The following is an 18,237-nucleotide window of genomic DNA, read 5'->3' on the forward strand; positions in this document are numbered from 1 at the left end:
ACCTTTTTTCGAAGGTAATCCGTGACATTTACCTTAAATTTCCGAAAAATAGCGGTTTTTCCGTGACTTTCTTGCAGAACTGATCTGGCCGCACAAGTTTTTCATATAACATATTTTCAGATTCAACTTCTAAAATGAGCTGTAGGTGATTGAATTTAGATATGACGAAATGAATTTTTCAGCACTGTTGAGGAGTCCTTCATCGGCGAACATCAAGCGGGATATCGCAAGGGCCGATCAACATTGGATCAAATGGCCACCCTGCGGCAGTTTCTCGAAAATATTCAGGAGTACAACTTGGCCGTTCGGGTGCGGTATAAGGGAGTTCAATCAAGATAAAATCGCAATCTGAAAGAAAAAGAGAAAAGAAAATCAATTAGTATTTGTTGTTGGGGTATGTATAATTCACGTCATTGATTCAAAACACACATCGAGAATGGGGTAGAACTTTTTTTTAACTGAAAGCAAATTTTGACACCGCACGGGTAGGGATATTTTTAAAACGGCTTATCTTGAAACGGTGTTTCATTAAACTAGAAGCATGTATTATATGATAGAAATTGACCATAAAATTCCTACATCTAGGTCTACCAATCACTTGGAGGAGTAGTGTGAAATATTGTCGGGTAGTTAATAAGGCATCATTTCTCTAGTATGAATAACAAACATTTTCTTTGACTCATTACATTTATTGCTTAATCCATTTTCCACAAATCCATTACATTACAGTCCTATTATCTCTTACACTCCACTGACTTGCTTAACCCAGTCACGAACGGAAGCCACGCGAGAATACACACCAGGGTATCCGGGCTCAGCACAACCAAGTCCCCAAGAAACAACACCGACCAATGTGTTACCCTGGACCAACGGGCCACCGGAATCGCCCTGGCAGGCGTCCTTACCACCTTCCTTGTAACCAGCACAAACCATCCGATCGGTTATGTAATTGACTCCTTGGTAGGAACGATTGCATTCCTTCTGCGACACCGCCGGAACGTTGGTAGCCCGTAGCACATCACGTGAGTGCGCTGGATTCTGGGTAACACCCCAGCCCGAAACCTGCAGACAAGCGCCATCCTGAACCGGCTCGTCCTGTTTCGCTAACTGAACGGATTGAGTACCTTCGGTGAAAGTAACTGCTTGTTCCAACTCCAGAAGACTGAAATCGTAGTCAACGGTGACCGGATTGTACTGCGGATGCTGGTGAACGGTTTTCACCTTGTACACCCGTCCACCGGAGGCATGCCAGTTGGAACCGGTGCGAACTTGGAGGCCACGATCCCGAGAGCTTGCGCAGTGACCGGCTGTCAGCACCCAACGTTCCGAAACTAGCGATCCACCGCAGAAATGACCGTAACTGTTCTGCAAAGACACCTGGAACGGAACATCGGTGACGTTGACTTCGTAACCGCCGACAACTCGACCAACGCCGGAGGCGCGGAAGTTCCACCAGGGACGAAGCGGATGGAATCCTGTCGATTGACCGAATACTACGGGGAATAACGTTGCGGCTAGCAGTAGGATGATACGGGCCATGATTGTAGGTTGAAACTGTGAGGAGACTGACGGTTGCTTCAGTTTTTATAGGTGGGAGTTTGAAGTGCTGTGGATTACCAATGAACTTTAGGATTTAAAGTCTGAGTACATAAACTGCTTGAGTGTTTTATTATCTGCTTGCATTTGTTGTTGAACAACAGCTATAGACTAAATGTCTACAACACATAAATTTACAAGAGGTAGGATTCAAATAAAATTTAGACTCAGTCTTAGAACTTGTTTGGGACATCCCGGAGTTAAAATAGAAAGATTTTTTGATGTTTCATCTTTTCGAAAATAAATCTTGGAAGTGTACGTATAAATCACGTCACACTTTTAAGGAGAGAGTGGGTTCAGAAAAAGTGTGATGACTTATTAAAAATCAGACTCATTCATTCATGTATCTCTGAAGGCACATTGGGCCAACGTAAAAAATCTCCATCCTAAGCGGTTGCTCGATTTAGCCTTGACCTTACGGTCAACGAGGAAGGGAAGGAATATTAGTATGACGTGCGTTGCTACTAGAGACCGAGATCACCTCATCTTCTCCACGACTGTCAAGGGAAGGAGTTTTTGTTAGTGGGGAGGGAAAAAAGTCATATGCTTAGGATTCGCTTTGGTAAGTGATGTGATACATTCAACCTCTATTCGAACAACACTTATTTTTATTTTGACTAATATATACAATACATGTTTAAGATGACGAACTATCCAAATTATTTCGTAAATGAAAAAACACGGTTTTTCGCAATTTAATGGTACTGCCTCCGCGAACCACACTCTGTTTTAAATGCAAAACGAAACCAACTTTGCATAGGAACTCGAAATGCCGTTACTTGAAGTGACGGACTAAACAAAATATGTTTAGAAAATGAATAAACGCTTGTCGCAATAATAATAATAATATCAAGAAACTTCATGTTAGTTTCTAAATTAATACCTCATAAATGTTTACAATAGATCAATAGCATGAAACGAGCTCACCAATTCATTTGCATCTATCGTTCCAATGGTGGTTCAACACAGCTTTTGCCCGTGTGACGCTATGACTTTGCAATCTCTCCGCGATGTCCAAATTTCCATTTTTCACTAATGGCTGCTTCGTCGTAGCACCATCATCCAAAATACAGACTTTTTTTATTTAAAGCATCTTCAACACAATGGTTGTACAGACTGATAGCTTATATAACTAATGAAAAATTCAATTAAAGTAACTCTAATATGTACATTTATAAGAAGTATACATAGCATCATAACACTGACAATCTAACACAGTTCGGATCAACATCATCAACATACAAACGATACAAAAAAAAAACAAACCAAAAATTTTCTAAAATAATCTGTAAGCGCACATAACATCATTAGGGCTTCCAAGGGTTGTCAGAGCGTCGAATGAATTCTCGAAATTTAGTTCCGAAGGGCTAGGTTGATGCACACATAGCTAATTCATTCCACCTCCGCTTCAAAACGACTTTAAACGAAGTGTAATCGAACAGCCTATAGTGAATACGTTTTGGAATCAGCTTCATCACGCATACAGGGTCAATGGGTCATCAACGAGAGCACCAACACATCTGCGTATTATAACCTCTATATCCCTTTCGGTTGTATTAACGTCGATGTTCGACAACAGCAACGAAAAGCTATCATCAGTTGTCTCCGGTTTCTCACTGTTCTCATTCCGTTCACTTTCATAGCACATATTCCAACAAAGATTTTTCATAAGGACCTAACTGACTTGATCGATTTCTTTTCGTCGACTCTCTCTTTCGCTAATAACTTGATCAAACCAAAAAATCAGTATTCTTTTTGTTTCTATAGCAACATGTAGTCGTCTTCTTCGCATTTCAACCAAAAAATCTGTGAAAAACTCAATACACATTCTGTGATAACGCAAAGAGAGAATCGATGAAGAGAACTCGAAAATGTCAGTTAGGCCCAAATGAAAAATCAGTGTCGATTTGTTCCACTCATTACTTCAGCTCTGCTACGACCGCTGGATGAAGTGGACTTGCACTATTATGAAAAGTGTCGTTATGCATGATTCGGGTCAGCGTATCCATAATTGAAGAAACTTGATGCTGTAGTTGGGATACTTCAGAATCCATCGACTTAGCATCAACCGGGAGTGGTGACTTTGGCTTAGCACTTCTCCAGTCATTGAAGGCAGGCGTACATTCACAACACAACTATATACGAATCCGTGAGATAGAGATCGTACATGCTCTCTACTTAGACCAGCACATGAGATATGATAGCTCATTCCACACGGCCCAGCACACTTTACATACATTCGCAATTCCGTATAAATACACAGCTCACATTCTTTGCAAAAAAACATTTGCATCACAATCCGACGAATTGGTTTTCATTCTGAAACTGTCCATATTTGCTGATTGTCGACACTTTTTCCACGGAGAAGGTTTGGTCACCGAGCGATCCACGTAACGGTTTTGCTTTTAACAATATACGATGCAAATTCACAATAAAACGGGGACGGTTTGACGGAGGGCTAAACGATGCAGCAGCTCAAGCTTATTCAACGCATTCAACTTTAACTCCAGACTTGCTGAGATCACCGATCGATATGTTCAGCTGAGAGTGCATAAGATCATGCTCAGATTTAATCTCAGTTTTGGCAATCATTTTAAAGATTTGATTAGGATATAATTTTGTTGTTGACACGTCAAATCGTTCGAAAATTCAACTAGAAGTTCTTAACGTACCGTCAATGGGGGTGAGATTGGGTCAAAATTTAGAAAAAAAAAATTATAAAAATATCTCATCAAATATGAAAAAAAAATTAAAACTTCTTATTATTTCAAAGAGAGCATGTTTTACACGTAATGGTGCAGAATAAGATTTATAGCATGTCCTTGCAGAATATCTGAGATCAACAGAGCCCTAGCTAGCAGATAATGGTTCCAGGTTGACCAGCTTACAACGGCTTTCGTACTTGGCAAACGATACGGATCGGACCAAAGCAAATGTGGAAGAGCATACATAAAAAAACCGTCGTTGAGCAGACTCGATCCTATCGACGCCGTTACTGTAGAACGGGTTCCAAACAACCGAAAAATATTTATGGAGCGGAACTGGACACAGTACAAGGATTTAAGGCAAAAGATATCCATGAATTCTCTGGCTAATTTGAATATGAAGCCGAGAATACTGGAAGTTTTCCCGACAGCGTAGCTGATATGCTGTTTAAAAGAGAGCTGGCCGACCAAAACTAAAACAAGGTCTTCAATTTGGCTGACGTGTTCAATTCGGGTGTCTGACAAATTATAATCAAATATAGTATGGATCGTTTTTGTTTGAAAACGAAATCGTCGAGCACTTGGAAGAGTTAACTTCCATTCGGTTTAGAGAACACCGCGGTTTAGAGAACAGCCACCTGGAGATCACCCGACCATCAAACAGAAAACCAAATCGACCACGTTCTAATCGACGGTAAATTATTCTCGGATATAACCAATGTCCGCACATACCGCAGTGCGAATATAGATTCGGATCACTACTTAGTCGCTGTATGCATGCGCTCAAAACTTTCGACAGTTATCATCACGCGTCAAAGTCGAACGCCGCGACTCAACATCGAGCAGCTGCGTAACGTAGAAGCGGCTCTAGACTACGCGCAGCAGCTAGCAGTGGCCCCACCAACGGAAGAGCAGCTTAGCGCAGCTACACTGGAAGATGGCTGGAGGGACATCCGATCCGCCATAGGTAATACCTCGGCTACAGCACAAGGTACGGTACGACGGCGAATGTGAACAGTTAAAAAACGAAAAGAATGCAGCATGGGCGAGAATGCTGCAACACCGTACGAGAGCGAATGAGGCACGTTACAGACGGCGCGGAACAGGCAGAACTCAGTCTTCCGGATGAAGAAGCGCCAGCAGGAAGAACGAGATCGCGAAGCGTTGGAAGAGCTGTACCGCGCTAAGGACACACGAAAGTTCTATGAGAAGCTGAACCGCTTGCGCAGAAGCTTTGTGCCACAAGCCGTGCCGAGATAATCACGGAAATATTCTCACGAGCGAGCGTGAGGTGGTCGAGAGGTGGCGGCAGCATTACGATGAGCACCTCAATGACGACGTTGCAAGCACCGAAGGTGGCGCGGTAACAGATCTAGGAGTACGTGCGCAGGGCGAACGATTTCCAGCACCTAACCTCCAAGAGATTGAAGAGGAAGTTAGCCGGTTGAAAAACAACAAAGCCGCTGGAGCAGATCAACTACCAAGCGAGCTTCTGTAGCACGGTGGAGAAGCACTGGTGAGAGCACTACACTGGGTCATTACCAAGATTTGGGACGAAGAAGTATTACCGGAGGAGTGGATGGAAGATATCTATTTTATTTATTTATTTATTTATTTATTTATTTATTTATTTCGTCAATCATTGTAGACTACAAGCTTAATGTATAAATTTACAGATATTGATACTTATATAACATTTTATGTGTCATTAGATCTACCATTTAGGACTTTCCTTAGCAGTGGTCTTGACATAGTTAAATCGATTATTTCGCAGTATTTGTTATAGATATTCATTAATGAGCTCATTGGTCCGTTTATTGCATATGAAGTTCGTAGCGATTTGAGCTGAAATATGTTACGTGATCTTAAAGAGCGAAATGGAGCATAAAAGTTTAGGCTCGCTAATAAATCTTCCGATTGAGTGCGTTGTGAGATAAGATCGTTTATAAAAGCTATACATGCAATTTCCCTTCTTTTCTTAAGAGTTTCTAAATTGATAAGCAAGCACCGGGACTCATACGACGGAAGAGGATAGGATGCCCATCCTAGTTTTCTTAGAGCAAAGAGTAAAAATTGTTTTTGTACAGATTCAATACGATTTGAATGAACATCTTGATATGGAGACCAAACAACGCTACAATATTCTAGTATTGATCTCACATATGACACATATGGAGTCTTTATTGTGTAAGGATCTTTGAAATGATAGCTGAATCTTTTAATAAAGCCAAGCATACTTTGAGATTTATGAATAACTGAATTGTAATGATCAACAAAGGAAAGCTTAGAGTCTAGTAATACACCTAAATCTCTTACTTTGGTTTGTCTTACCATTTGTTCATTGCCCAGCAAGCAGTTGAAATTGGATGGCTCACGCTTCCTTGTAAAGGATATTATGTAACACTTTTTGACATTTATATCAAGTAGACTTTTTAGACACCAATTATGAAAAACATCAACCTCGCATTGAAATTCTACTAAATCTGCCTTGTTCAACATTTCCATATACAACTTCATATCGTCAGCATAAATCAGAACTCTTAGTCGTTTTAAAATGAGAGTTACATCATTAACAAATAAAATGAAAAGTAAAGGCCCTAAATGTGAGCCTTGTGGAACACCAGATGTAGCATTGACGTGATTAGATATCTTTCCTTTAAACTGAACTGACTGTATTCTGTTTGATAAATATGATTCAATCCATGTCAGAAGTTCACTTGAAAATCCCGTGCGCTGTAGTTTGAAAAGCAATAGTTTGATGTCAACCCTATCGAATGCTTTGGTAAAATCAATGTATAACGCCTCGACATAGTTTTCACGGTCCATAGTGGCAAAAGTGAAATTCACGAACTCAAGCAAATTAGTAGTTGTGGATCTAGATTTAAAGAAGCCATGCTGACTATTTGTAATACCATTTTTGACCTGATTAAATATTTTTTTTTATTTACAATGGCTTTGAATAACTTTGGAATGCATGAGATAATTGCAATTCCACGATAATTTTTGATTTCGGAACGGTTACCGGGTTTAAAGATTGGTATTAGAAACGATTGCTTCCATTGCGATGGAAATACACCACTAGCAAGAGAGTTATTGAAAAGCCAAAACAAGGGCTTAACGAAAGAGGTAGCGAGCTTCTTCACAAGAAAAGGAGGTATTCCATCCGGCCCTGGTCCTTTTGAAGAATCCAACCCTTCTAATGCAGTTAAGATCTCTTGCACTGTGATAGAGCTGACTGAAATATTACTTGTATGTTCTGGCAAATAGTCGAAGTATTCACGATCGAAAGAATCATTAAATGCGATATAGTTACCTTGAAAAAACTTAAAATTATTGCAGATTTCTTGACTATCACTACTAACAACCTCTTCAAACACCATGCACGACGGAAAGTTATTAGTTTTCATTTTGCTATTGACAAAACTGAAGAAAGCTTTTGGGTCATTCTTCACGTAATTTTCGATTTTCGTATTGTAACTCTCGTATGCGTTTTTAATTTCAGTATCAAGCAACTCACAAATGTTCATATATTTCTCTAGATTCTCCGCGGAGCGATTTCTTTTATAAGCTTTGTGCATTTTTTGTTTTCGGTTTCTTAACTTTTTTATGTCTCTCGTGAACCAAACGGGGTTTTTAGAGTTGTTCGTCATCTTTTTACGTTTCTTCGGTACTATTTCATCCAATATGGCGAATAACTTTTCGTTAAATTTGTTCACACTACAACTCATATTCATATTGTTTTTTAATAAAGTTTGCCAATCCGTTTCATTGAGTTTGTTTTGAATGCTATTGAAGTCACAATTTTTAAAATCGTGTGTCCCATCTTCAAAAAGGGCGATAAGTTGGATTGCGGGAACTATCGCGCGATCACACTACTGAGCGCTGCCTACAAGATACTCTCTCAAATTTTATGCCGCCGTCTATCACCGATTGCAAGAGAGTTCGTGGGGCAATATCAAGCTGGATTTATGGGTGAACGCGCTACAACGGACCAGATGTTCGCCATCCGCCAGGTGTTGCAGAAATGCCGCGAATACAACGTGCCCACACATCACTTATTCATCGATTTCAAATCGGCGTATGATACAATCGATCGAGAACAGCTATGGCAGATTATGCACGAATACGGATTCCCGGATAAACTGATACGATTAATCAAGGCGACGATGGATCGAGTGATGTGCGTAGTTCGAGTGTCAGGGACACTCTCGAGTCCCTTCGAATCTCGCAGAGGGTTACGGCAACGTGATGGTCTTTCGTGCTTGCTGTTCAACATTGCGTGTAATTAGGAGAGCGGGGATAAACACGAGTGGAACGATTTTCACGAAGTCCGTTCAGCTGCTTGGTTTCGATGATGATATTGATATTATAGCTCGTAAATAAATTTGAGACTATGGCGGAAACGTACATCCGACTAAAGAGTGAAGCCAGGCAAATCCGATTAGTCATTAATGTGTCGAAGACAAAGTGCATGATGGCAAAGGGCTCCAGGGAGGAATCACCGCGCCCGCCACCCCGAATTTATATCGACGGTGATGAAATAAATCGAGGCGGTTGAAGAATTCGTGTACTTGGGCTCACTGGTGCCCGCCGACAACGACACCAGCAGAGAAATTCAGAGGCGCATTGTGGCAGGAAATCGTTCTTACTTTGGACTCCGCAGAACTCTACGATCGAATAAAGCTCGCCGTAACACAAAGTTAACTATCTACAAAACGCTGATTAGACCGGTAGTTCTCTATGGGCACGAAACATGGACCCTACGTGCAGAGGACAAAGATGGCATTTCACCGTAGCGATTCACTGTGGCGTCAGTTTGTCGACCACACTGGGGATAGGAACATTTTTCACCACACCAAAAGGCCAGTTTCTCTTGTTTTGGGTGGTGGGTAGACCACACGCTAGTGTGTGCTCTTGCTCGTTCGCCTCGGATCGAGTGTGGCTCACTCTTTCGCGCGCATCGCTCTCACGCGCTCTCCCGTGTTTTCACCCAGCAGTCACCGAATCATCACCATGGTGTCACCGGGGCGAGAACTCTCCGGTGTTTCACCGCAGCGCGCACTCTGGCGCAAAAACCTCACTGGAGCGCGCGCCCGGGTGATTTTTTACACTTTCACTGGAGAGAATTTTAAAGCGCTCTCATCGCACTGTTGTGTGGCCTAGTGCTCAGGGAACAAAGAGATTTATTTCTACCCACTAATCTTGCGCGCATCCGAATCGCAGTGGTGGATCCACATATAAGAGACGGGCTCCTGTTGAGATGCACAGCGTGAGTGGTGTATTTTCTATTTCTCTTTTCCACACAGAGGATATGGACATCTCTGGCAGAGGACCAACGCGCCCTTGGAGTTTTCGAACGGAAGGGGTTGCGTACCATCTACGGTGGAGATAGAAGACGAGACTTGGAGAAGGCGAATGAACCACGAGCTGCATCAGATGCTGAGAGAACCAACCATCGTCCATACCGCGAAAATCTGGAGGCTACGGTGGACGGGTCACGTCATCAGGATGTCGGATAGCAACCCGACTAAAATGGTTCTCGAGAGTCACCCGACCAGTACAAGAAGACGTGGAGCGCAGCGATCTAGGTGGGTCGACCAAGTGGAGGACGATCTGCGGACCCTACGCAGAGTGCGGAACTGGAGACAAATAGCCATCGACCGAGTGGAATGGAGACGGCTACTATGTACAGCAGAGGTCACCCCGGCCTTAGCCTGATCGGTAAGGTAAGTGGAAAACTTTTGATAACTAGTCCTACACAAAATTATGTAGCACAAAGGAGATATAGCCAATTAAATTAGTTACAACAATAAATGTTAATTTACATGACTTTTATATGTAAAATTGTGAAAATATTGTATTTTTTCGTATCTTTTGAACTATGGCAAAATTGTAGAGTATTGTACTAACTATATTCTAACGGTAATTTCAGCACCTTTTCGGTGCGTTTTCAGAATATCGGAATACATTTTCGTGAAAATGCTCGAAAAACACAAATTTAATTTGATACACCTCAAAATCTTAATCCATTTGACTCATTTTTTTTCGCGAATGGATTGAGAATTTGATATGTCACGGATAGGTAAAAAATAGGGAACTGGTCTAATGAACAGCTAACATTTTTAGACACAATATAATTTTATTTATTATAATTTATTTTGATATACTATTTTTCCATAAATTCATCATCGCTGTCCCATTATCCCTTAAACTCCACTGACTTGCTTAACCCAGTCCCGAACGGCAGCCACACGGGAATAAACGCCAGGGTATCCGGGCTCAGCACATCCAACTCCCCAGGAAACAACACCGACTAATGTGTTGCCATGGACCAACGGGCCACCGGAATCGCCTTGGCAAGCGTCCTTTCCGCCTTCCTTGTAGCCAGCACAAACCATTCGATCCGTTACAAAGTTGAACTCTTGATAGGCACGATTGCATTCCTCCTGTGACACCGCCGGAACGTTAGTAGCTCGGAGTACGTTACTCGATTGCGATGGGTTCTGAGTGTTACCCCAGCCCGAAACCTGCAGACAAGCGCCATCCTCAACTGGCTCGTCCTTTTTCGGTAGCTCAACGGGTTGCGAGACTTCAGTGAAAGTGACTGCTTCTTCCAACTCCAGAAGACTGAAATCATAGTCAATGGTGACCGGATTGTATTGCGGATGTTGGTGAACCGTTTTCACTTTGTACACCTTTCCACCGGATGCATGCCAGTTGGAACCGGTGCGCACTTGAAGACCACGATCGCGAGAGCTGGCACAGTGACCGGCCGTTAGCACCCAACGTTCCGATACTAGCGATCCACCGCAGAAGTGACCGTAACTGTTCTGCAAAGACACTTGGAACGGAACGTCGGTGACGTTGACTTCGTAACCGCCGACAACTCGACCAACGCCGGAGGCCCGGAAGTTCCACCAGGGGCGAAGCGGATGGAATCCGGTCGATTGACCGAACGCCACGGAGAATAACGTTGTGGCTAACAGCAGAATGATACGGGCCATGGTTGTAGGTTGAAACTGTGAGGAGACTTACGTTTGCTTTAGTTTTTATAGGTGAGAATTTGAAGTGCTGGGGATTGCCAATGAACTTAAGGATTTAAAGTCTGAGTACATGAACTGCTTGAGTGTTTTATTATCCACTTGCATTTGTTGATAAACAGCAGCTATAGACGGAATGTCTACAAAACATAAATTTAAATGAGACTGGATTCAAATAAAATTTAGGCTCAGTATTAGATCTTGTTTGGGATATCCCGGAGTTAAAATACATTTTTTTTTAGTGTTTCAACTTTTCGTAAATAAATCTTGGAAGTGTATGTGTAAATCACGTCAAGCTGTTAGGAAGAAGTGGATTCAAAAAAGTGTCACGACCCATAAAAATAAGACTCTTTCACTCATGTATGACACTGAAGCTACAGAGGGGCTGTCCAATAGTTACGTAAGGGTTTATGGGGGAAGAGGGTTTTTTAAAAATCTTACGCGTCATACAAAAATATTTGGGTTCTCATACAAAAAATTTTACAAGGGGAGGACGATGTGTCGAAAAATCGTGAGAATTACCTTACGTAATGAATGGTCAGCTCCATAGGGCCAACGTAAAAGATCTCCGCCCAGAACGATTGCTCGTTGTAGCGTTGACCTGAGCCCAGGCAATGGTTGCCCTGCAGATACTGAAAGTACAGATCTCGTCATCCAATCAACATACAGAGCAAAATTTGGAGCTCATTGCTTGCTTACTAGGCCGTCCCAATTTAAGCATGAGTATCATGAGCATAACCATGTTGAACGTATAATTCGTAGTTGCTACTCCGTGATTGGGAACAACAATCGAGATTGCACAGGAGTCAAACAAACGGAGCTGGAGAGTAGCTTACCATTCTCAATGTGCACTAGGGTGGCCCACACTTATATGAAAAACAAAAAATTCGAAAAATGCCAAGTCTTACCTCCTAAATTAGTTGTTTTGGACTCCCAGAAGCTACGTTCAAAACTGGAGCAAAATCGGTTGAGCCTAAGGGGGCGCTCAAAACGCTTGAAGTTTGTATGGGAAAACTAGGCCAAATGTATGCAGAAATTTTAAGTTTTCGAATTTTCCGCTAGGTGGCGCTGTAAGCGTTCAATGAATAAACCCTTTTGTATTATTAGGTGACTATATGCCAAAGAACTTTGTCGAAGACCGCGAAGTGATCCGACGGCTGGGAAAAAAGTTATACCCTAGGCAAAGTGAGGCAAAGTATTGAGATTTCATTATTGATATTATTCCTTTACATGTATTGGAAAAACAACAATAAAGTTTATCCTCGTTATACCGGACTGAATAAAATAACACCAAAACACCCGAAAATTCAACTAATAATTCTTAACATACCGTCGACGAGGATGACAGGCAGGTGTGATGAAAAACGACATCCTCTCGCAGTTCCTGCGAACACAACAGGAGTCTCACAATCGCAGGATACAAACACAGCGTCGAAAAACAGAAGGAAAGCTAAACCGCATAGTGACGCTATCTTCAGCAAGCACCGATACTGCACCCATGCTGAATGAACAAACGGTGCCAATGCAGCCCCACTGTGGATACCAAGCAAGATGCAAACGTTGATAAGTCTAGGCCCCAAGTTTGCCCTACCCGTCCAAGATAAACATCCCATTCCATTCTACCACCTTATAGCCGATATCGAGTCCATCCTACAACTTCTTCTAGACGAATCTGTCCAAAACCGTAACAAATGTCAAGTAGTAACACACATTCAGAACCACATCACGAGAAACAAATCCGACCAATTCCAAGCTCCGGTTCAGAAATTCTGTAGAGAAGCTATTCGCACCACCAATGCAATGTAGTGGTACTCCAGTCCGACAAAGGCAGCACAAAATTCGTGGGCTTCGTGGCCGTGCGGCTAGAGGTGTCAGTCATCTAGACGTTTCGTAAGCCTCAGGAGTGTGGGTTCGATTTCCGCTCCAGTCGGGGAAAACTTTTCGTCGAACGGAAAATTCTCCACTGGGCCACCGAGTGTTATGTGTGTTGTCCGTTGTCTTATGTAAGTGCTTGTTCAGTCTGTACAACCTCTACAAGCACTATTGAACAACTCCACATACCAAATTGTGCCAAAGGACCCTACATCCAAGGTTCAACAGAATCGTTATCCGGCTTAAGGACCTCAAGCTCATCTACACTCCAACGGCGAAACGGTTGAAGCAAACGACATCGATATGCCCCCGGATATATGACCAGCCAAATGCGCACAAACCGGATCTACCATTGCGCCCGGTAGTGCCAAATATCAACGCTCCCACCTACCAACTCTTCAAATATATGGCATCGATCGTTCAACAATCAACGCACAGCACAGTCAGTACAATATCACCCATAGTTTTTAATTCGCCAGGTTCATAACTACAGTCAAGCTTCCGTACTTGTATCATTTGATGTCGTTTCCTTGTTTACGAACATTCCCAAGGAGACATAATCATGAATTGGCACAACATCAAGAAAAACACTCGCATTAACCTGGATCTCTTCCTGGAAATTATAGAATTTAGCCTTGTCTGCTCGTACTTCCGCTTTCGAGGAAAATTCTATATACAGACTTTTGGGGGTAGCCCGCTGTCTCCCATACTAGCGGACTTAGTAATGGACACACTTCTATCACCAGTTACCTGATTAGTTCCATTCACAACACCCGTTCTCAAAAAGTTCGCAGACGACCTGTTTCTCGCTCTACCAGCCGACCAAATACAAACAACACTGGACATCTGCAACAGCTACAATCCGCATCTCCAATTCACGCTTGAAACAGAAAACGATCATCAACTACCCTTCTTTGACATGCTCATCCGACGAAACGACGACCAAACATTCCACACAAACTGGTACTGCAAACCAATTGCTTCGGGACAGCTAATGAATTTTCATTCATTTCACCCAACGGCGATGAAAATGAATGTTGCATCCAACTTCATTAATCGGGTAATCGGGTCACAAAACTGTTATCAAATCCCAACATAGAGTCATCCCCAATCAACCAAATGATCAATCGCATCCTGTCAACGAACCTACAAAATACGACAGTTAGGGAAAATATGACAAACACCACAGCTCCATCTCCATCGAACAGCCACCCAAAATCCAACCAGCAACAACAGACCCCAAGAACTTCTCCAACCATCCAACCAGAATCAAGTGTAGAATTAGCATTTAAGTTAAAATACACGTAAATACAAACAAAAAAAAAATCCAATCAGAATCCAGAAACTCGCCACCAGACACTGATATAAACATAAATCCCAGCTCCCATCTACCAAATACCACCGCTGAAGACTCATCAACACCAACACCCGTTTTGTACAGATCTGTACAATGTACGCTATCAACAACCATAGTCCATAGCCTAAAGAGAGACTACCCCCAGGTAAAACTAGCATATCGTACAACCAAAACAACACAAAATTTACCAAGACAAGTCAAAGATCCGATAACAAAAACACAACGCTCTAAAGTCATATACAGTATTCCATGCAAGGATTGTGACAAGACATACATAGGAATGACCGAAAATTTACTTAAAATTAGGTTAAATGGACACCAAACACATATTACACACATGAAAAATTAAAAACAACTAACACACCAGAAGCAGAAGAAGAGATGAACAAGCTTAGGGGAACAACTGCACTCATGAACCATGTCATTGAAGAAGTCCATAATTTCGACCTGACCGAAACAACAATACTTGACCAATCTCGAAGGACATCTGCCCTACCAATACTAGAAATGTACCATATTACAAACAATACCAATATAACATACCCACATAAGCAAACCCATGACCACACGACAAGCAAAACAAGCAGAAAATCTTTAAAGACGAAGACGACAAACCACGAAAGAAATACTAGACTAAATTAACACAATCCTAGAATAATTAAGCATTTGTACAAAACAGTTTTTCTTGAAAAGGCTACACCCAATGGCCGAAACGTCGGGTAAAACAAAAAAGTAACGTCCAATAAATTGTATAACTGAGATAGCCGCAAATTAAAGTCAAGTTTTACACATTATGGTGCAGAATAAGAATTATAGCATGTCCTTGCAGAATATCTGAGATCAACAGAGCCCTAGCTCGCTGATAATGGTTCCAGGTGGATCAGCTGACAACGGCTTCCGTAACTTGACAAACGATACGGATTGGACCAAGGAAAACGTGGAAGAGCATACCTAAAAACCATCCTTGAACAGACTTGATCCTATCGACGCCATTACTGTGGAAGGGTAGTATGGAGTGGGATAGGACACGATACGAGGATTTAAGGCAAAAGATATCCGCGAATTCTCTGGCTAATCTGAATATGAAGCCGAGAATACTGGCGGCTTTCACTGTCGGGAAAGCTGATATGCTGTTTAAAACAGAGCTGGTCGTCCAAAACTACACCAAGGTCGTCTTTAATTTGGCTGACGCGTTCACCAAATAGTCTGGATCGTTTTTTGTTCCCTAAATAGTATGGATTGTTTTTTGATTGAAAACGAAATCGGCGAGCACTTGGACGGGTTAACATCCATTCGGTTTAGAGTACACCATTCAGCAAACGCATTCAACTGACGTTGGAGAAAGTAGCAGTCTTCAATCGATCGAACACGAAGGTATATTTTGCTTTGAGATCATTCGCATAGGATAATTGTGGACCTTTGATCACCAAGTTTACGTCATCAAAATAGATCCAAAAATCAGCGATCCCAAGTGGTTGCCCTGTGTGATACCGGACGTCGCGGCAAAAAGGTTCAAAAAGGTCACTAGTAGTCCAAGCCAGATTGCCATGAAAGATTTTTTGCAAAGTAATAATTTAGTGGAAGCAAGAGCCGATTTTGTTAATGTGAAACTCTTAACATTTTTTGTGTAGTCTGGAAATTACGAACTAACGAGAAGGTCTTGCACATTTTAGTGCTAGGCGGTTTTGGCGTGAGGGACAAACGATAATTCCACGTCTTTTTATGTCGTTTGTTTTGTGTCTCTTCTATCTGACAATTCTTTTCCCTGACATCAACATATCGAACATTCAAGTTGCTCACCATTTTCGGACAATATATTTAGCTGATGTGAGAGCGGAGAGCGGAGTCAAACAAATATTTCTGTCCGCCGGCTTGTATGGGAACCGCTCATAGTGGGCTGGAGCATTTTCTGGATATCGGAATACATTTCCGTGAAAATGGTCGAAAAACAGAAATTTGATTTGATACACCTCTAAATCATAATCCAATTTGCTATTTTTCTGCAAATGGATTGAGAATTAGATATGTCATGGATAGGTAAACAAAAAGTGAACAGGTCTAATGAACAGCTAACATTTTTATGCACTCAATAAAATTTTATTTTGATATACTATTTTTTCCATAAATCATTATCGCAGTCCCATTATCCCTTATACTCCGCTGACTTGCTTAACCCAGTCCCGAACGGCAGCCACACGGGAATAAACGCCAGGGTATCCGGGTTCAGCACAGCCAACTCCCCAAGAAACAACACCGACCAATGTGTTGCCCTGGACCAACGGGCCACCGGAATCGCCCTGGCAAGCGTCCTTACCGCCTTCTTTGTAACCAGCACAAACCATCCGATCGGTTACAAAGTTGAACTCTTTGTAGGCACGATTGCATTCCTTCTGCGATACCGCCGGAACGTTGGTAGCTCGGAGCACGTTACTTGATTCCGATGGGTTCTGAGTGTTACCCCAACCCGAAACCTGCAGACAAGCGCCGTCCTGAACTGGCTCGTCCTTTTTCGGTAGCTCAACGGGTTGCGAGGCTTCAGTGAAAGTGACTGCTTTTTCCAACTCCAGAAGACTGAAATCGTAGTCAACGGTGACCGGATTGTACTGTGGATGTTGGTGAACCGTTTTCACTTTGTACACCTTTCCACCGGATGCATGAAAGTTGGAACCGGTGCGCACTTGAAGACCACGATCGCGAGAGCTGGCACAGTGACCGGCTGTTAGCACCCAGCGTTCCGATACTAGCGATCCACCGCAGAAGTGACCGTAACTGCTCTGCAAAGACACCTGGAATGGTACGTCGGTGACGTTGACTTCGTAACCACCGACAACTCGACCAACCCCGGCGCGGAAGTTCCACCAGGGACGCAGTGGATGGAATCCGGTCGATTGAGCGAACACCGCGGAGAATAACGTTGCGGCTAACAGCAGGACGATACGGGCCATGATTGTAGGTTGAAACTGTGAGGAGTCTAATGGTTGCTTCAGCTTTTATAGGTGAGAATTTGAAGTGCTGGGGATTGCCAACGAACTTTAGGATTTAAAGTCTGAGTACATAAACTGCTTGAGTGTCTTATTATCTACTTGCAGTTGTTGATAAACAGCAGCTATAGACGAAACGCATACAAGAAATCAATTTACAAGAGGTAGGATTAGGCTCAGTGTCGAATATTGTTTGGGACATCCCGGGGTCAAAATATCAAGACATTTTGGTGTTTTTGAAGCTTCACAAGCTTTATCAAGAACCATTCATTGATTCTACAGTGACCCCACAATTTAAGAATCGGAAAAAATGACCACAGTTTATGGATCACTCCATTTGATCAACATGGTGATTCATAAATAGTGTACAAAAAATAAAGGTGATTCATCGGTGTGGGGTCACTGTATGTGCAATCTGGATTGTTCTTGTCATTTAGGGAGTAGCAACTACGAATTGTATTTTCGTATATGGCAAATCGAAAACTGTGACTAAACTCTCTGGGCCGAAAGAACATCCTGCCCAAATCATCAAATACCCTAAATCATTTTTGTACAACTTTCCTTTAACTGCAAGAAAAACATGAATCATGTCGACGCCGAAAATCATCCTCCCAAAGGCTCATTATTCAATCAACTAGAAAGATCTTAGTTATCTTCAATCTGCAGGTTCCATTACCGCCAGCGTC

At 42.3% G+C, this 18,237-nt stretch overlaps 3 protein-coding genes across 3 annotated transcripts; all 3 read right to left on the bottom strand.

Moving 5' to 3' along the window:
- Positions 1-668: 668 nt before the first annotated feature.
- LOC134284486 (trypsin 5G1-like) lies at positions 669-1,566 on the bottom strand. Its single transcript, XM_062843424.1, has one exon. It carries the CDS (start codon positions 1,537-1,539, stop codon positions 742-744), a length of 798 nt encoding a protein of 265 aa, XP_062699408.1. The 5' UTR covers positions 1,540-1,566; the 3' UTR covers positions 669-741.
- Positions 1,567-10,435: 8,869 nt separating this feature from the next.
- On the bottom strand, positions 10,436-11,320 carry LOC134284487 (trypsin 5G1-like). The gene has a single exon (XM_062843425.1). It carries the CDS (start codon positions 11,303-11,305, stop codon positions 10,508-10,510), a length of 798 nt encoding a protein of 265 aa, XP_062699409.1. The 5' UTR covers positions 11,306-11,320; the 3' UTR covers positions 10,436-10,507.
- A 5,309-nt stretch (positions 11,321-16,629) lies between these two features.
- On the bottom strand, positions 16,630-17,865 carry LOC134284488 (trypsin 5G1-like). The gene has a single exon (XM_062843426.1). It carries the CDS (start codon positions 17,513-17,515, stop codon positions 16,721-16,723), a length of 795 nt encoding a protein of 264 aa, XP_062699410.1. The 5' UTR covers positions 17,516-17,865; the 3' UTR covers positions 16,630-16,720.
- Between the last annotated feature and the right edge of the window lie 372 nt (positions 17,866-18,237).

This window comes from Aedes albopictus, unplaced genomic scaffold (assembly GCF_035046485.1).
Source record: "Aedes albopictus strain Foshan unplaced genomic scaffold, AalbF5 HiC_scaffold_20, whole genome shotgun sequence".
Lineage (NCBI taxonomy): Eukaryota > Metazoa > Arthropoda > Insecta > Diptera > Culicidae > Aedes > Aedes albopictus.